At 44.9% G+C, this 20,545-nt stretch overlaps 2 protein-coding genes across 3 annotated transcripts; one reads left to right on the top strand and one right to left on the bottom strand.

The window, feature by feature from the left end:
- zgc:158785 (RING_CH-C4HC3_MARCH2_like domain-containing protein) lies at positions 1 to 9,584 on the bottom strand. 2 transcript variants are annotated; one of them, XM_014127709.2, is made up of 5 exons: positions 9,165 to 9,584; positions 7,433 to 7,639; positions 6,781 to 6,985; positions 3,162 to 3,368; positions 1 to 1,723 (listed from the first exon to the last, which is right to left on the bottom strand). In XM_014127709.2, the coding sequence occupies exons 2-5, from the start codon at positions 7,615 to 7,617 to the stop codon at positions 1,565 to 1,567; spliced, it is 756 nt and encodes a 251-aa protein (XP_013983184.1). In that variant the 5' UTR covers positions 7,618 to 7,639; positions 9,165 to 9,584; the 3' UTR covers positions 1 to 1,564. The 2 variants fall into 2 exon arrangements, with proteins under 2 accessions (XP_013983184.1, XP_013983183.1); XM_014127708.2 differs by having other exon boundaries at positions 7,433 to 7,642; positions 9,165 to 9,582.
- Positions 9,585 to 17,838: 8,254 nt separating this feature from the next.
- Positions 17,839 to 20,444, top strand: LOC106562717 (gap junction delta-2 protein). The gene has a single exon (XM_014127712.2). It carries the CDS (start codon positions 18,221 to 18,223, stop codon positions 19,463 to 19,465), a length of 1,245 nt encoding a protein of 414 aa, XP_013983187.1. The 5' UTR covers positions 17,839 to 18,220; the 3' UTR covers positions 19,466 to 20,444.
- Positions 20,445 to 20,545: the final 101 nt, after the last annotated feature.

Below are 20,545 nucleotides of genomic sequence, written 5' to 3'. Positions count from 1 at the left end.
TAATGTAAGTGTTTGGTTTATTGTTGGTGTGGTTTGGTATAGCCTGTGCCTGGAAAAACAATGGATAACCCTTTACATAAAATGGTCTCTTATACCTATGTAGTAATGCTGAAATTACTCTAGTAGTGATATTACAACAGTAATTAGCCACTGTGTTTGTAGTGACAAACTTAGTATAAAGTCGTACAAAAGATTTGTATAAATAACGACATTGCAACACCACAGATTGTCAAAGCAACATTTCTGACTTTGTGGTCCTCAGGAAAGATTGTTTTCAAATGTCACTTAAAGGGACATTACACTTTCAAATCAAAGTTTGTCAGGCATTTTCCTTTTAAGATGTTTGCAGGTCTAACAAAGCTTGTTAAGTGAACGATAACTAGTCATTCTAAACAAGAGTCCAATAGTTTTTTTCATAGTCTGGGAACAGGGTTGGGAAAAACTCTGGGCCCAACATAAATTGGGAGTGGGACATCAATTTCATTGTCATTAATCTCATCACTCTTTTACAAAACAGTCTTTAGAAAAAGAGTTGCGTTCAACTGAGTAAGTCTCCAAAAGGCTGGTGTCTATAAATATATAAAAAGTCTTCTTCGCAGAGAAAGGTTTGGTCCTCTGAAGGTTCCTTGGTAGAACATTTTCATCGCTGTCTCCTTGATCCAAATCTTTGTTAAAAAAAAGTGTGGAGACGGGGCCTGATCCTAATAGAAATTAACCTTGTATCCTTGTTGAAGCAGCATGAGGACTGGGCCCAGTCCCATTACAGCAACACCACTGTATCCTTAGAGAGATCTGGCCTGGTTTCAATCCAGCTACACCACAGTCTCCTTGCTCATGTCATTGTCTCCTTGTTGAGCATACAGTGGATACTGGGACCAGTCCCACTCCAGCTACACCAAAGTATCCTTGCCCAGGAAACCATAGACATTAAAACCAGTAGATGGTGATAGCGCTGACGTCATCCACGTATTCCTATGAAAGCTCCCGATGGCGGATGGAATTATTTGACTTTGAAGCGCACCATATTGCTGAATGGCGCCAAAGAATCATTAAGGATCATGGTGAAAGTGGCAGTAACTAGCGAAGGATCATGGTCAACGTAGTCGTTTTCATCCTGCCTGAGAGAGCCTGCTCGTAGCTTTATGGCCCCTGATTGGTCTGTGTCAGCACCTGATCCTGTGTGACGACAAATGCAGCAGTCAGAATGGATCACTATTTAATAAAATTTCTCGATTTGTAGCGAACTTTTAAATAATTCACAGTCGGGATTGAACTTGATCATAATAAACACATAATGGAGTCCAAAACAGGCGTAAAAATATATATGTTTGGCCGTTCTGGCGATCGTTGACATAGGCTTTTTAGGGCAGACCAGGGCTTTTGGCACCACTAGGTTACTATGCAGTAGCCAACCAGCAGAGCTTGTGACTTCACGCTCCAGACTGGACACTGTGGACCTGTTAAATGTGACACTAGAAATATGACACTAGACCCAGTCCCATTCTGGCTACATCACAGTCTTCTTGCCAAAGTATCGTGCACACTGCACCCAGTTCCACTCCATCTACACCACAGTCTCCTTTCTGGTGTCCTTGCTAAGGAAGCTGAGGTTCAGTGTGTGGTGTGTGTGCATGGTCTGTGCCGGTCGGGGGATCTGTAGCCTGACTCTCTGGTCTGTCTGTTTCCACGTCCTGAACAAGTGGATGTGATAGCGCAGCGACACCTGGTGGTAGAAGAGAGCAGTTGATTTTTAACAGACAGTGGCTTAAAGGAACATTTAAAAAATATTCAACTTCATGTTCACTCCAGCACCACCCCAACATCAACATATGTGAAATGGCGCATTTCTATGTTTTGTATTAATAAAGATAGAGGAAGATAAGTGTTTCCAATGACATCAACCAGCTGGTAGGCAATTACTACTCATAATTGGTTAAAATCACATGATGCACACAGATGATGTCATTGGAAACGTTTATCTTTTTTTACTACAAAAGATAGAAAACGCACCATTTTCACACATGTTGATGTTGCGGTGGTGCTGGAGATGATGAATATGACAAGGGAAAATTGTGAAATTTCTCTTTAAGTCAGGGAAGTTTGTAGTGGCTGTTCTAAAAAAACAGAACCATGGATTACAATCTCTCCTGGTGCATAGACTACCTTCAGGGTGAGGAACCATCTAACATTAAGTTGTAAAATACTTAACTTCCCCTTTAATTAAAACACAGGTGACTTCACTTATGCAAGCTGTGTTAGTTTACTTCCCCAACCAGGGCCATGTTGATTAGGCACCAAACTGAAGAAAACGGACATCAAAGATGGTGGATAATGAAGACGTCGCAAAAAAGTCAGTTAGTCATTGCTTCCTGTTTGTGTAAGTGGGCGTTCCCTCTCTCGCTTGAGCATGCTTTCCGCATGAGCATACATAGGTAAGCATGCTCAAAGATGCTCACTTGAGAGAGGGAACGTCCACTTACGCATACAGGAACCTTGAAAAATGTTTTAAATGGGAAACTGCCCAATAACAGCTGGCTTTGGTTTACACTATCATCTCTGACGGATAGTAATGAATGGAAGTCTATGGGATCAGCTAGCGTTAGCACAATCAGCTAGCTGATCCCATAGACTTTGTCATTGCGCTAACGCTAGTTAGCATTGGTAAAACTACCTCTAGCTTTCTTTATACTGGCCACAGAGACTTAAAAATGTGTCCATGAGTTCAGCTGACTCTGGGGAAGTAGAAACAATATTGCATTAACCCTTTAATAATTATAGTATTATTAGTAATTCTATTTACTTTGTTCCACCATTCCAGTGGAGGCTGGTGGGAGGAGCTATAGGAGGACGGGCTCATTGTAATGACTGGAACGGAAGAAATGGAATGGAGTCAAACATGGTTTCCGTGTGTTTGATACCGTTACATTTATTCCATTCCAGCCTGTCCTCCCATAGCTCCTCCCACCAGGCACCACTGCTATACACAATCCCAATGTAACCCCAACCCACAACAGCCCCAACAACCCACAACAGGCCCAACAACCCACAACAGCCCCAACAACCCACAACAGCTCCAACAACCCACAACAGCCCTAACAACACACAACAGCCCTAACAACCCACAACAGCCCCAACAACCCACAACAGCCCCAACAACTCACCACAGTCCAGAAACAGTAGATGGTGAAGAGAGCCAGGGTGAGCACCATGAGTCCAACAGCCTCCATACTGTTACTGAAATACAGGTCCATGGCACCCTGCACACACAGCCATCCTGATAGGCTAGCCAGCGGCGTGATGAACAGGAAGCAGATTACGTCCCCGCAGAGCGTCCGTCTCTGATGCTGTATGGCTGGTGAGCCCAGCCACTGAGGAAGGGAGGGAGGGAGGGAGAGAGGGGACGGGGGAGGTGGGGGATGTACTGTAATTAGAATGGATAGAATGATGGTATTTTCAGTTCAATTCAAAATGACATTAAGCATTGCATGATTTCATATGTGCCATTCACTGACACTGAGAGGAAGCCAGGGAACATAAAGTTAGTGGGTAGACCAGACAACAGAACAATCTAAATCACTGTTATGTACAAGTACAGTATCTACAGTAGATGGTGTTAGTTTTTGGCTTTTGGATGAGTATCGAAAATCACATTTCACTTTAGAATTTGAGACTTTAAAATGTTAACCACTGAATATTGAACCCTTTGATGATGATCCAGGCCATATCTCTATTCATCTGTCAGATCAGCTGTTGTTTTCTCTCCTACTCCCTATGTGTGTGTGTGTGTGTGTGTGTGTGTGTGTGTGTGTGTGTGTGTGTGTGTGTGTGTGTGTGTGTGTGTGTGTGTGTGTGTGTGTGTGTGTGTGTGTGTGTGTCGTACATTAGCTCCCTCCATACAACACGTGGTTCTTAACAGATTACCCGGTGCCAGTGGCCAACACACATGCGATAGGCTGGGAGGAGACCAAGGTACCAGACGACGTAATGTCCTACCCTGTCCTGAGTAATCTCATAGAGATGCATTAGAAAGCTCATATCTTTGCAATGGCTGCTTCTGTTTCAACATGGGCAGTGCCATTGAGGGCAATGCTGTCTCCATTTTAAAGTAGACAATCTCCTCTTTTTCTACTTCTGAGAGTGAATTGCCAGTTTCTAAATAAACTGAAAAGGTGCATAGCACCACTTACTGTGCTGGAGTGTGTATAATCTGGAAGTATAGGCTAAAGCCAAGGTTGGTTATTCACTGCCACCTGCCATTATGGAATGTTTTCTCAGGAATATATTTCAGCCCCTTCTGCTGACCTGGATGAAATTCTGGGATCCTTCCTTAAGCCATTGCAAGTCCCACCCAGTTGACTACTTCACAATGATGAAAGCCCTTGATATCGCTGTGCCCATGCTAAAACAGTGTTTGGGCTAAGTGAACCATCTATCAAACTCTATGGAGCAGCTACAGCAAGTGACAGGAAACACCATCTAATCTGTTTCTCAGGCTAAGTGGCTTTACTGGTAAAAGCAGTCAGTGACATCAGACACTCCAATGTGAATCCAGCTAGGGGCTCTGTTCAGGAGGGTGAATTGTTACACAATGGCCAGATAGAAATGTATTGAATAGAATAGATAGGGTTATGTGGACTGTAGAATAGGGAATCGTTGCAGTTCTATACATTATATCTCTATCTGCAACCTGAATACTGTTTGTTTTCTTCTCTTCTATGAAGACTTTGAGACAGCAGTTGTATATTCCTTAATGGGTTTGAAACTAAGTGACAGGCGGGTTGGGGTAAATTCCATTTCAATTGAGTCAATTCAGGAAGGGAATTGAAAGTGACCTCAAACCTGATAAATTGAGTGCATAATATAGTTGATGTACAATGCATACGGAAAGTACTTTTCCCACATTTTTTTACTTTACAGCCTTATTCTAAAATATATTAAATTGTTTTTCCCCCCTCATCAATCTTCACACTATACCCCATAATAACAAAGAAGAAAACGTATTTTGGAATTTTTAGCAAAGTTAATAAAATTAAAAAACTGAAAATAACACATTTACATAAATATTCAGACCCTTTACTCAATACTTTGTTGAAGCACCTTTGGCAGCGTAGCTGCACAGATATTTTCAGGTCTCAAACATTCAGAGATGTTTGATCGGGTTCAAGTCCGGGCTCTGGCTGGACCACTCAAGGACATTCAGAGACTTGTCCCGAAGCTACTCCTGCTTTGTCTTGACTGTGTGCTTAGAGTCGCGGTCCTATTGGAAGGTGAACCGTTGCGCATGTCTGAGGTCCTGAGCGCTCTGGAGCAACTTTTCATCAAGGTTCTTTCTGTACTTTGCTCCGTTCAGCTTTCCCTCGATCCTGATAATTATCCCAGTCCCTGCCGCTGAAAAATATCCCCACAGCATGATGCTGCCACCACCATGCTTCACTGTAGGGATGGTGCCACGTTTCTTCCAGACGTGACACTTGGCATTCAGACCAAAGAGTTGAATCTTGGTTTCATCAGACCAGAGAATCTTGTTTCTCATGTTCTGAGTCCTTTAGGTGCCTTTTAGCAAACTCCAAGCGGGCTGTCATGTGCCTTTTACTGAGGAGTGACTTCCCTCTGGCCACTCTACCATAAAGGCCTGATTGGTGGAGTGCTGCAGAGATGGTTGTCGTTCTGGAAGGTTCTCCCATCTCCACCGAGGAGCTCTGTCAGAGTGACAATCGGGTTTTTGGTCATCTCCCTGGCCAATGCCCTTCTTCCCGATTGCTCAGTTTGGCCGGGCGGCCAGCTCTAAGAAGAGTCTTGGTGGTTCCAAACATCTTCTATTTAAGAATGATGGACGTCACTGTGTTCTTGGGGACCTTCAATGCTACAGAAATGTTTTGGTACCCTTCCCCAGATCTGTGCCTCGACACAATCCTGTCTTGGAGCTCTACAGACAATTCCTTCGACCTCATGGCTTGGTTTTTGCTGTGACATGCATTGTCAACGGTGAGACCTTATATAGGCAGGTGTGTGCCTTTCCAAATCACGTCCAATCAATTGAATTTACCACAGGTGGATTCCAATCAAGTTGTAGAAACATCTCAAGGATGATCAATGGAAACAGGATGCACCTGAGCTTAATTTTGAGTCTCATAGCAAAGGGTCTGAATACTTATGTAAATAAGGTATTTAAAAAAATATATACATTTGCAAAAAAATTCCCCCAAAACTGTTTTTGCTTTGTCATTATGGGGTATTGTGTGTAGATTAATAAGGAAAAAATATAATTCAATCAACTATAGAATAAGGCTGTAACGTTACAAAATGAATGTAGAAAAGTAAAGCGGTCTGAATACTTTCCAAATGGGTTGTGATGACTGTTTTACTGTAGTTTTATGGTGCTTTTTATGACATCTATTTTGTACCACGTTTGACTCCGTTCCATTAATTGCAGTCCAACCATTAATTACTATGATCCTGTCCTACTATAGCTCCCCCCAACCAGCCTCCTCTGGTGTGTGCACCCTTTCTCCCGGAAGTGCACGTGTGTGTTTGCTTATGAGTGTGCGTTTGTTAGTGTATGTGTGCTTGAGCGTGTGTGTTTGCTTGCATGTGTCTATGCCTTCATGCATGTGAGTGCTTATGTCTCCATCTCACCTAACGCCACAGTAAAATGTCCATGAAGTACAGATCTATGATCAGCTTCCCCTCCCTTAATCCTAACCTTAACCAATAGTGGGGGGAAATGCTGACCCAAAGTCAGCGTCTAGGGGTAACTTCACCCTACTCTTTCTCCCCTACCTCAGTGAGTGGCTTGGGCAGTCTCTCCAGGGAGTACTGGTGGTGGCAGAGTTCACAGCGGCTGCTGTTGGAGGCAGTGAGCCAGTGTTCCAGGCAGCCCCGGTGGACCATGGCCAGCGTCCCTGCACACTCACAGGGGGAGAGCAGCTCCCCGACACCCCCTCCCTCGTGGCAGATACGACAGAATGGCCCCTCACTGCTAAGACTGCAGGACAACAGAGAGACAAAGTCAATACATGGCAAAACGGAGAGTCCAGGGATGAGTCCCTAATGGCACACTATTCCCTTTATATAACACCACAGGGCTCTGGTCTAAAGTAGTTCACTATATAGGGAATAAGGAGACATTTGGGACCCAGACAAGGAGGACGTAAGAGAGAGTCAATGGATGTACATCATTTAAATCCCCTTATTAAAGGATTGTTCTATGAATAACCTCACATACAACTTCTCTACCCCCCTCCTTCTTGTACCATGTGTTCTTATCCTCTCTCTTCCTCACTGTGCTTCACTCTCTCTCCCTTGCCTCCCTTTCTGTGTGTTTCTGTGTGTGTGTGTGTGTGTGTGTGTGTGTGCGCGTGCGTGCGTGCGTGCGTGCCTGCGTGCGTGCGTGTGTTGTGTGTGTCGTGTGTCTGTTCGTTTCCTGACCCACCTGTCGGTGCTGGGGCTGTGAGTCATTGAGGGGGAGTGGCCATAGCAGTCCATCACTTCCTGGGGACAGGGGACAGACTCCTCCCCTCGTTCCTCCTCAGGCAAGACCTTCACTTCACCTACAGGACTGCATACCTGCAGGTCCAGGAGCTGCTCTGGGGTCATGGCTGCTACAGAGGGGGCCATTCAATCAGACTGGTGTGGGGTTCTGCTACACATTTGGACAATAATATATTAGCATCATATAATATCAGTGTACACTGTGATCATATATCTTGCAATGGTATTTGTTGGCAGGAGAATCAGTTCAAAACAATGAAGCAAGCCATGTGGCTAAATCAGGAGTTTGACGATCCAACTATTTGACTGTGAGGCTGTGAATGGCAAAATCAACTCCCAATTTGAATTCGATTATGGCAGGACTATGCTTCCATATACAGTAAGTAGCTTTGACATAGCCACTACCAATTACCTCTAGCCATTTACACTAATACATAAGACTATTATGGAAGAGTAATGGAAGGTCTATGTTCAGTATAGTGTATAGTCAATCCCAGTCTCTGGCCAGACTGAGGGTGCTCTGCACGCTACAGCGGCTGTGAGAAGAGATGGATCACAACTGAAATAACACTTCCTTTCTAGGTCCCTTATTTGATTATAAGTCCTTCTGTATAAGAGACACTGTTAATGGAATCTAGTTACTACCATGTCAAATATAAAAGATGAATGTGTTGTTATATCTGAACTGCACATAATGCTTGGTGGTAGGGAAACATGTTGACACCAATCAAAATGTAATACCTATTGAAGCTAGAATCTTTAGTTGCTACGTCAATTTTTGGACTTATAAATTAATAACACTTATAAATGCCTCATGAGCTTAGTTCAACTGTTGAAACCCATCAGAACCCAAAATATAAGCTTGTTTTACTCCAATATTTGTCAACAACGTAAATGTAAACACACACTGTATAGCTTTAAAACATGGTTAAAACTATAATTTTAATACCATAGATGGTCAGTCTTTGCATCCATAGCTCTGTCTTTGAATTTGAGAGTGGTTCCATTTCTCCAGCCCTATCCCTCAGTTTTTTACCAAAACAAAGGCGGGGTTTCTGCTTTGTTATTGTATTAACTGCAGATTCTAGCTTTAAAGCCTAGTAATGCAATGATTAATACAAAACATATAACAAATGTTCAGTTGAATTGACTAAATATCTGCTCATTTCAATTCATTTGGTTTTTGTTTTAAGTTGAGTACTTCTTTCACTACCAAAGCCTTCTTGCAGAGACAGTATAGCCCACATGTTCAGTACCACGAATAATTTCACTGAATCACCAAAACACTAGCGCCAATACACCAATACCTAAGCTGCTACTGTAGGCACAGCCAAGATAACACCAAACACACATGGGTCATCATTCGATGAGTAGACTGCCTTTAGGGACATGTCATTCTGTCAATCTATTAATTTCACCTCATTGTAACATGCTGTCATGAAGAGCACGTGTTGAACTTCATAATAAATCGTGTTTTCCCAGGTCAAGAGGTTAAATAAAGTGGGTTCAAATCTTGATGTGGGACATGTCAAAATGGGAATTTTCTGAGGAAACAACTAATTAATTTGAATGTAAACACACTGCTATTGACATTTTTAGAGAGAGAGAGAGAGAGAGAGAGAGAGAGAGAGAGAGAAAGAGAGAGAGAGAGAGAAGTAAACAAGTGATCTTACCATCCCAGTAGAGTTCTTCATGTCACCAGGCCTCAATAAAAAGTGTGAAGCCCTATTCTCAAGGGCTGCTTGCTATTTCTCTATCTCTCTGTCTCTCTCTCTCTCTCTCTCTCTCTCTCTGTCTCTCTCTCTCTCTTCTCTATATCCCTTTCTGTGGGAATTTCTGTGTGTGTGAGACCGAGAGAGTGAGAAACTCAGTCGCAGCAGTAGCAGCCTGTGTGTGTGTGTGTGTGTGTGTGTGGCTGCAGATGAAGTATCCTGAAGGTCGACCGGTCGGCCAGGGGGGTGAGAAGAGAACAGTAAAGGATTATCTGGAGTAGAGGAGGGGAGAGGAGAGTAGCCCTCCCCCAGCCTCGGCCCTGATCAGACCAGACACACAGAAATCCTATTCACATCACAGCCAGTTACACCGGGAGCCACTCCTACTCACCATAATATCCCCATAATCCTGTTACAGACAGCCTCAACCAAGGCCCTTTCACTCATTGAGCCCGCGTCTCGGTCCATATGGTAATGCTGCTAGAATAAACCTTCCATGGAGGAGCGAAGGTGGTGGCTGAGGCAAGGGTTTTGGTGTACTCTTTTATTTGGTTGATATTATTCATTTGACAGGGAAGTGCACGGTAATTCTTTGGATGAGGGAAGAGTTTTGTTATAATTCATTTGTGTATTCTACGTTGACAGAGACAGTGTACTGTATAATGATGCAGTAGTTTTGTTATACTTCAGTGGTGTGTGTGTGTGTGTGTGTGTCTGCGTGCGCATGTGCGTGTGCCTGCGTGTGCGTGTGTGTGTGTGTGTGTGTGTGTGAGTGTTTATGTTTCTGCACTTTAGAGAGCACACTTGCTGTGACCATCTATTCGGCCAGAGGAAATTCGAAGTGGGACGGAGATCTTTTTACCACATTCCTCATAGCAGATAAACTAAGCCTTGACTATAGAATTCAATAGGTCTGACACTCTGTGATGACTGTCAATGGAGGCAGCAGACTGTAAAGTGTTGAATACGTCTCCCACAGAGCCCACAGCTCAGACTCTCCAGTTGTCTGTGTCTGAGAGCCGACTCAATGAGGCAATGAGGGCAGGATGGAAGAAGTACTTAGGTAGGCAACAGAATGACATCAGAGGGGTGCGTCACAAAGCAGGATCCTATAAGTAACCCAGCTGACTTCGATAAACATTGATATGTACTTGGGGATTTGCTATTTTATTAGGAAGGAAGCAAATTCATTTTGGGGGGAGATATATCCAGTAAATCATACCATTATAGTTTCTAGTCAGTCTTTTTCTGTGAACTGGGATTATATGGAGTTGTTTTGTTGTTGAATATATAGGGAAGATAGCTGGTTCTTTGATCCTGCCTTGTGACATCATGTTCTGCCTCTATCACCAAACTGAGTTTGACTTGATAAATAGATAAATAGTCGGGGTTGTTTTTCCCTCAGGTTTTGTGCAAGCAGTGATTCAGAGTTGAAAAAAAGCCAGTGTCGATGTAACCTGTTATTGTACATGTTATGGGAAAGAGTTGGTGTCTAAACAATTGTGTCAAGAACATTTTGAAATCATTCACAATAGGTGCAGAGAAACTGTTGCAATATTTTGAATGAAAAGTATCAGGGAGGAAGATTTTGTAGCCTATAAACTGAGAGAACGTGAGAAAGCATCTTCCACTGTCTGCAAGATTAGAGATTAGCAGCGAACAGGCAAGGCCAGTAAAAGAGGCCTTTCCATTCATATCTATATGGCTTCTATTCTCATTATACGTTCACACTAAGCTCAGATGAAAGTATTGCTGGAGCACTCTGAAGAGGACTTGTTGGAGTGGAGAGAGACTTACTCTTGGACTGGCAAAGCTGGTCTCTGTGAGTTTCTCTCTCTCTCTCTCTCTCTCTCTCTCTCTGTCTCTGTCTCACATGCTCTCCTCCTCGCTCCTCCATTCTCTCCCCCCCTCCTTCTAATCCTATCTGCCATTCATTCACTGGCTGCCTCTTAACAAAGCCCAGAGGGTATAGAGAGTTCCGGACATCCTTGGGCATTCTGTCATGATCAAGCGGAGAGGATGGGTAATTCCTCTGACACTCCTGCAGCAGTAGCACACAGAACCCCAGACGCAACAGATAGAATAGAAACACCACAAATGATTCCCAACGTCACACCGCCTTGGAAAAAGGACTTCCTATTTTTATAAGGGGGATCTGTCGAGACGGGGCTAGGGTGAGGTTGGGGGCAGGGGTTTAGGGTGAGATGGTGTTGTGTCTGGTCGCCACTCTCTCTTTCAATTCAATTTCAATTTAAGGGCTTTATTGGCATGGTTAACATATATAAACATTGTCAAAGCAAGTGAAATAGATAATAAACAAAAGTGAAATTAACAATACAAATGGACGGTAAACATTACACTCATAGAAGTTACAAAAGAATAAACACATTTCAAATGTCATATTATGTGCAAATAGTTAAAGTGCAAAAGAGAAAATAAATAAACATAAATATGGGTTGTATTTACAATGGTGTTTGTTCTTCACTGGTTGCCCTTTACTTGTGGCAACAGGTCACAAATCTTGCTGCTGTGATGGCACGCTGGTATTTCACCCAAATTATATGGGAGTTTATCAAAATTCGATTTGTTTTCAAATTCTTTGTGGATCTGTGTAATCTGAGGGAAATATGTGTCTCTAATATGGTCATACATTTGGCAGGAGGTTAGGAAGTGCAGCTCAGTTTCCACCTCATTTTGTGCGCCTCCAGTGGGGTCTACGTCCCGCTCCTGAGCCACCTAGGTAGGGGGTAGGATTGGGAAGGGGGGGTGTAGCACAAGAACCGTCGTTGACGGTGGCCACCCTCCCTTCCCTCCCTTTAAGTTTGGGGTTGTTTTTGTGTTTTTTTTGTTTGAGGTGCATTTCGGGGTCTGCACCTCTGGGGGGGTACTGTCACGTCCTGACCAGTAAAAGGGGTTATTTGTTATTGTAGTTTGGTCAGGGCTTGGCAGGGGGTGTTTTTCTGTGTGTTTTGGGGTTATGTTCTATGTTCTTCTATTTCTACGTTTATTCTAGGGTATCTATTTCTATGTTGGTTTTGTTTGGGGTTGGTCTCTAATTGGAGGCAGCTGAATCTCGTTGCCTCTGATTAGAGACCATATTTAAGTAGGGTTTTTTTTTCATTGTGTTTGTGGGTGGTTATTTTCTGTTTAGTTCATGTTAACCTGACAGAACTGCTGGCTGTCGTTTTCTTGGTTTGTTTATAGCGTGTCAGTATTATAAATACAAATATGAGCACTCAACACGCTGTGCCTTGGTCTACCTTTAACGACGGCTGTTACACTCTCTCTCTCGCTCTGTCGCTCAATTCAATTCAAGGGGCTTTATTGGCATGGCAAACACATGTTAACATTGCCAAAGCAAGTTAAGTAGATAATATACAAAAGTGAAATAAACAATAAAAATGAACAGTAAACATTACACTCCAGAAGTTCCATAACAATAAAGACATTTCAAATGTCATATGTCTATATACAGTGTTGTAACGATGTGCAGATAAAGTACAAAAGATAAACATAAATATGGGGTGTATTTACAATGGTGTTTGTTCTTCACTGGTTGCTCTTTTCTTGTGGCAACAGGTCACAAATCATGCTGCTGTGATGGCACACTGTGGTATTTCACCCAGTAGCTATGGGAGTTTATCAAAATTGGGTTTGTTTTCAAATTCTTTGTGGATCTGTGTAATCTGAGGGAAATATGTCTCTAATATGGTCATACATTTGGCAGGAGGTTAGGAAGTGCAACTCAGTTTCCACCTCGTTTAGTGGGCAGTGTGCACATAGCCTGTCTTCCCTTGAGAGTCAGGTCTGCCTATAGTCAAAGCTTTCCTTAAGTTTGGGTCAGTCACAGTGGTCAGGTATTCTGCCACTGTGTACTCTCTGTTTAGGGCCAAATAGCATTCTAGTTTGCTCTGTTTTTTGTTAGTTCTTTCCAATGTGTCAAGTTATTATCTGTTTATTTCTCATGATTTGGTTGGGTCTAATTGTGTTGCTGTCCTAGGGCTCTGTGGGGTGTGTTTGTGTTTGTGAACAGAGCCCCTTGACCAGCTTGCTTAGGGGACTCTTCTCCAGATTCATCTCCCTGTAGGTGATGGCTTTGTTATGGAAGGTTTGGGAATCGCTTCCTTTTAGGTGGTTTTAGAATTTAGGGTCTCTTTTCTGGATTTTGATAATTATCGGTTATCGGCGTAATTCTGCTCTGCATGCATTATTTGGTGTTTTACGTGTACACTGAGGATAATTTGGTGTTTGTCCCATTTTGTGAATTGTTGGTTGGTGATCGGACCCCAGACCTCACAACAATAAAGGACATTGGGTTTTATATCTGATTCAAGTATTTTTAGGCAGATCCTAATTGGTATAATTTTTATGTTCCTTTTGATGGCATAGAAGGCCCTTCTTGCCTTCTCTCTCTCCGACTACCTCTGTCTGTCTCTATCTCTCTCTCACTCTCTCTGCCTGGCCCCTGAGTTCACTTCCTTTGTCTAGGGACTAGGCCCCTGTAATCCCCCTAGGGGACGACTTGAGCGGCCACTCCAGTCACTCCAGAGTACACACAGAGGGTTAAATCCAATGGATCCCTCTCGTGAAGTGCGAATAAGCAGTACCAAACTTTAGAGACATTGACATATTAGAAATTAAAATTGTTTAAATGTTTTTTTTTATATTTGTCATTTTGCGCACAAGCAGGAATGTGTTCTGTTGATTGTGTGACCCACTCAATTCAGGTAATTTTTTGTTCTGTTAGACTAACATTGTGTGACAGAGTGCTGGCACCAGGACAGACAGACCCATCGATCGGCAGACAGACAGACAGGCAGACAGGCAGACCCATCGATCGACAGGCAGACAGACTAACAGACAGAGAGAGTTGAGACCCAGACAGACCCAGTCAGACATGGCTAGACAGGCAGACAGACAGACAGACAGACAGACAGACAGACAGACAGACAGACAGACAGACAGACAGACAGACAGACAGACAGACAGACAGACAGACAGACAGACAGAGAGCTGAAACCCAGACAGACCCAGTCAGACATGGCTAGACAGACAGACAGACAGACAGACAGACAGACAGACAGACAGACAGACAGACAGACAGACAGACAGACAGACAGACAGACAGACAGACAGACAGACAGACTGAGACCCAGACAGAGAGAGCGCTGAGACCCAGACAGAGACAGCGCTGAGACCCAGACAGAGAGAGCGCTGAGACCCAGACAGAGAGAGAGCTGAGACCCAGACAGAGAGAGCGCTGAGACCCAGACATAGAGAGCGCTGAGACCCAGACAGAGAGAGCGCTGAGACCCAGACAGAGAGAGCGCTGAGACCCAGACAGAGACAGCGCTGAGACCCAGACAGAGAGAGAGCTGAGACCCAGACAGAGAGAGCGCTGAGACCCAGACAGAGAGAGAGCTGAGACCCAGACAGAGAGAGAGCTGAGACCCAGACAGAGAGAGAGCTGAGACCCAGACATAGAGAGAGCTGAGACCCAGACAGAGAGAGAGCTGAGACCCAGACAGAGAGAGAGCTGAGACCCAGACAGACAGAGAGCTGAGACCCAGACAGACAGACAGACAGACAGAGAGAGAGAGCTGAGACCCACACAGACAGACAGACAGACAGACAGACAGACAGACAGACAGACAGACAGACAGACAGACAGACAGACAGACAGACAGACAGACAGACAGACAGACAGACAGAGAGCTGAAACCCAGACAGACCCAGTCAGACATGGCTAGACAGACAGACAGACAGACAGACAGACAGACAGACAGACAGACAGACAGACAGACAGACAGACAGACAGACAGACAGACAGAGCTGAGACCCAGACAGACAGACCCAGTCAGACATGGCTAGACAGACAGACAGACAGAGCTGAGACCCAGACACAGACCCAGTCAGACATGGCTAGACAGGCAGACAGACAGACAGACAGACAGACAGACAGACAGACAGACAGACAGACAGACAGACAGACAGACAGACAGACAGACAGACAGACAGAGAGCTGAGACCCAGACAGAGAGAGAGCTGAGACCCAGACAGAGAGAGCGCTGAGACCCAGACAGAGAGAGCGCTGAGACCCAGACAGAGACAGCGCTGAGACCCAGACAGAGACAGCGCTGAGACCCAGACAGAGAGAGAGCTGAGACCCAGACAGAGAGAGCGCTGAGACCCAGACAGAGAGAGCGCTGAGACCCAGACAGAGAGAGCGCTGAGACCCAGACATAGAGAGCGCTGAGACCCAGACAGAGAGAGCGCTGAGACCCAGACAGAGAGAGCGCTGAGACCCAGACAGAGAGAGAGCTGAGACCCAGACAGAGAGAGAGCTGAGACCCAGACAGACAGAGAGCTGAGACCCAGACAGACAGACAGACAGACAGAGAGAGAGAGCTGAGACCCACACAGACAGACAGACAGACAGACAGACAGACAGACAGACAGACAGACAGACAGACAGACAGACAGACAGACAGACAGACATGGCTAGACCCAGACAGACAGACATGGCTAGACACAGACAGACAGACATGGCTAGACACAGACAGACATGGCTAGACAAGCAGACAGACAGACATGGCTAGACAAGCAGACAGACAGACATGGCTAGACAGGCAGACATGGATAGACAGGCAGACAGACAGACATGGCTAGACAGGCAGACAGACAGACACACAGAGAGAGCTGAGACCCAGACAGACAGACCCAGTCAGACATGGCTAGACAGGGCTGTTTGAAGTAAGCCAACAGTTCAGGGACTGTTTTATCTGTGGGGGCTCTGTCATTTGATGGTGGCAGACATTTCAAGGGTCTTTTTTAAAGCACTGATAGCAGGATTGACTAGTGAGAGGAGCAGTCACAACAAGATAAAACATCATTCGCTTTATTGTCCGTTGTTTTACCCTAAATCTTTCTATTTTGGTAGAATGTAAGCGAGCTAAGGTTGCACAATTCCAGTCACCTTTCCAAAATTCCAAATTTTTCTAGAAATTCTGGTTGGAAGATTCTTGGAATAAGGATGAGAATAAGGGGAAATACTCCAGTGAATTTGTGGAAAGTTACCAGAATTTTGCAATCCTAAAGCAACATTCATTTCCCATTGAAAGTGTGGTTTTTGTACAAGCTTCCATCTCGTAAGCTAATGGTTAAAAATACAGAAAAACATTTTATAGTCATTCATAATCTATTTAAATAAAGTTGATATCACAAACATGAATACACAAATATAATAAAGAATTTGTGTATTCAACTAAATAAACCAACAGTACTCAAGGTTCTAAGAAATCGAGTTAGCACTTTCTTCAAGTCAAAAGTGTAAAAATGCTTTTAAACTTTTCAATCTTTGATAACAAAAAATACCTCTGTTTGGATTCTGTATCAGGGTAACATTTATAAATTGATGTTCATTCATGGACAAGCTCATTGCCATATCTTCTGGCCACAGAGTAATCTATAAAGAATGTACATCAGCCAGCATTATCAGTCAGCTCTCTAAAGTAGGGAGAGTCTCTTAGAAGGGGGTTTAAAACGGAACCCTGAAGACAAGAGGGAGAGGGTATCCATGGGAGTGGGGTCAAGTGGCTGTTTGTCCAGCAGGATAGAGTGTGTGTGTGCAAATGCATGTGTGTCTTTGTGTCCGTCTATGAATGTGTGTGTGTGAGACTGTTTTTGTGTGTGTGTCCATTCATTTGTGTATGTGTGTGTTTAGAATCATTCCTTATCTTTGAAGAAGTGCTGGGATGAGATGGCTCACTTGCCGAGATGACTCCACTTCTCTGGTTCAGAGACAGGAGAAAGGAGAGTGCCTGCCTGTCTATTTACAGAGGAGCCAGGACTCCAGTGCATCTACAACCAGTGGATATCCTAAGAGTCTTGTACTACAGGACGGCTGGTGTGAGTGGAGGGCTCTACTGCAGGGCAGTTAGTGCTAGAGGAGATCAGTGTATTGCTGTATATTTTAGGGCAGGGGGATAAAGTCTGCATGCTAGTACAATCAAGGTTAGAATGGGTCCAGGGCTGAAGCTGTACCATTAGCCCCAGCTCAGAGTGACGGTCCTCAGGTATTTCCTCCTAAGAGAGCCAGGGTTGGAGTGGACCCAGAGGAGTGTTGGAGCTGCAAGTCAGAGCGGTGTATTTCAGGACAGACAGGGGAAAAAACCATCCAGGGCTTTATTACATCTACAACAAAGGAGGGTGGATGAAGGGAGGTGTTGCCCTTCTTTGACCACTGTGTGTTCCAGGCAAGCTATCCAGGGCTACAGTGGATCTACAGCCCCTGTTTCCTGTACATCCAGGACTGGCGGAGAGGAGAACTGGATCTGCCTACACTATAATTGATTGGATTTACATAACGCTTTTCCAGTGCGCAAAGCGCTTTACATGCCGCTGTAGGCTACACCAGGCAGCTCGTCCTTCTTCCCCGAGGCAGCAGGACACCAGCGGTCAGAGTGTTGTATATCAGTGCATCCAGAAGAAGAGTGGATCCAGTGCCATATCTGATCTAAAACCAAGGAAGAGCATGGAGGTGGGGATGAGACCGCTGTGTTCCTAGACCGCTGTGTTCCTAGACCGTTGTGCTTCTAGACCGCTGTGTTCCTAGACCGCTGTGTTCCTAGACCGCTGTGCTCTTAGACCGTTGTGTTCCTAGCCCGCTGTGTTCCTAGACCGCTGTGCTTCTAGACCGCTGTGTTCCTAGACCGCTGTGTTCCTAGACCGCTGTGCTCCTAGCCCGCTGTGTTCCTAGACCGCTGTGCTCCTAGACCGCTGTGCTCCTAGTTCGCTGTGTTCCTAGACCGTTGTGCTCCTAGACCGCTGTGCTCCTAGACCGCTGTGTTCATAGACCGTTGTGTTCCTAGTCGCTGTGTTCCTAGACCGCTGTGTTCCTAGACCGCTGTGTTCCTAGACCGTTGTGTTCCTAGACCGCTGTGCTCCTAGACCGCTGTGTTCCACTGTATTAGAATCCTCTTGTCTTTCTGAGAGGAAGACGGCCATCGGCCGCCATTATGACGGAGTGGACGCTCCTCAAACGTCTCCTGGACTCCGTCCACCAGCACTCCACCATGATTGGACGCCTCTGGCTCACCGTCATGGTGATCTTTCGCCTCCTCATCATTGCCGTGGCGACTGAGGACGTGTACGCCGACGAGCAGGAGATGTTTGTGTGCAACACCCTGCAGCCGGGCTGCGCCACAGTCTGCTATGATGCCTTCGCGCCCATCTCACAGCCACGCTTCTGGGTCTTCCACATCATCAGCGTCTCGACTCCGTCTCTCTGTTTTATCATATATACGTGGCATAATCTGTCGAAGCTTCCGCAGGGACACAGCGGGCAGGGCCAGGGGGTTAACCCAAGGGACTTGCCTCGAGACGGGGGAAAGGATGGAGGTCGAGAGGCATTCAACCGGAGCTGCGACTCGGATAGCTGCTCCATTCATTCGCACCGGCACTTAGGTCACAGCTTGGCCAATGTCTTGGAGGGAATCACTGCCCAGAGTCAGAGCCTCCTAAAGGGAGCTGCCACCACTACAGCCACCACCGCCACGTCTCTAACCCAGGCCAGGGCTCGCGTCTACAGGAATAGTCACTACGATGCACCGGGGGGTCCTGGAGGTGGAGGAGGAACCGGAGGCGTCCTCTCCAAGTACTACGTGTTCCATGTGTGTTTCCGGGCTCTGCTGGAGGTGGGCTTTGTCATGGCCCAGTGGTTTCTCTTCGGCTTCCGGGTGCCCGTCCACTTTTTATGCAAGGCCCCACCCTGCACGCAGCCCGTGGACTGCTACGTATCACGGCCCACAGAGAAAACCATCTTCCTCCTCTTCATGTTCTGCGTGGGGCTCTTCTGCATCCTCCTCAACCTTCTGGAGCTTAATCATCTAGGATGGAAGAAGATCAGACACTCAGTGAGGCTCAGGGAGGGAGGATCATGGGGGAATTATGGGGTAGAGAAAGGGGGGCAGGAAACCTTTGAGACTTTTGCTCCTGACAGCCCCTCACTGATGTCGTCTCTCAGCCTTAGGGATGTCACCAGTACGACGTTGCTACCGACCTTGGATCTGGTAGTCGACCACCGGCCTGACTGGACCTGTGCTGGGAACTGTTCCCCATTTAACAAGGAGCCTGATGCTGGTATAGAGACAGGGCTGCAGCTTCCCAACAACCAGGAGCTCCAGAGAGGAGAGACACAGCTTCTGAAGAGCAAGAGGGAGGGCTGGAAATCCAAGCTGCGCAGTACAGAGGTCTGGATATGAATGAAAGAATTGAAACGCTGTATAGTGCTTTGGAATTATTCCATGACAGCTACTAGGGAATAACTTATGTTACAGAACGCTGTATTTGCAAGTCCATACAGATATACTGTGGTACTCATCACTGGTAATGCTGTTTCCCAAGAAAATTGAGAAAATACACCAAACAGAGTACCTGAGTGTCTGAGGTGTGGATTTGAGTGAACATTTTACCAAGCTTCCCTCAGCACTGTGCTGTTTTCAACTGTGGTTCTCAAGCATTTATGACGCACAAAAACCTTTAGGAATAGTGACACATTTTGACTGACTCAAAATTTTGGACTAAAGCTAGAATAGAACAAGTCGTTTCAGCCACAACCCAAAAGATTTCAGCCCTCACCTGCCATTTGGGAATCACTGGTCTATAGACATTATATACTTGGTGAGTCTTAAAACCTGAAATCCACTAAAAGGATGAAAATGTACATTTTCCACCAATGTTGTACTGTACCAAGGTCAGTTCTATGCGTGTCAATTGTCCTATATGTGGAAAATGTTACTTCGTAGCAGGGCTCTGAGCCCTCAATTATGAGGGCTATTTATATCATTTGTATATTTCAATTGAAAGCTATGGAAGGGCTGAAGTAAATTCCATTTCCACTCAAGTCTATTCAGGAAAGGAATTCATTGTCCATCACTTTCAATACTTATGAGGATTTTTAAAAAGTTTTTCATTCACTGGGTTGGTCGTTCGAATGGAACTGAGCCCAACCTGCTAAGGTATGGAGACACCTGCATACTGGAGCTGTGCTGTGTATGGTAGGAACAAATAAATACTAAAAAGGCAAACGTGTTTAAAGTTTTTAAACAATTTTAAAACAACATCAAAGATGGCTCAGTATTTGCTTTTCATTTATTTACGCAATATACAGTACGTATTAATATATTCATTTACAACATCAATAAAACACATTTTATATAGATTATGTTACAGAAATAAAATACAAAAAGGAGGTCATGAAGTATGTACAGCCAGTTTCCATTGACTAACTTTGGGGTGAAGTGACACTGAACAGAGTGGTTTCAGAGCTGGTTAAGTAGAGC

The sequence above is a fragment of the Salmo salar genome, chromosome ssa11 (assembly GCF_905237065.1).
Source record: "Salmo salar chromosome ssa11, Ssal_v3.1, whole genome shotgun sequence".
Classification (NCBI taxonomy): domain Eukaryota; kingdom Metazoa; phylum Chordata; class Actinopteri; order Salmoniformes; family Salmonidae; genus Salmo; species Salmo salar.
Note: the sequence above shows the minus strand (reverse complement) of the source record. Positions and strands in the feature narration are given on the sequence as shown.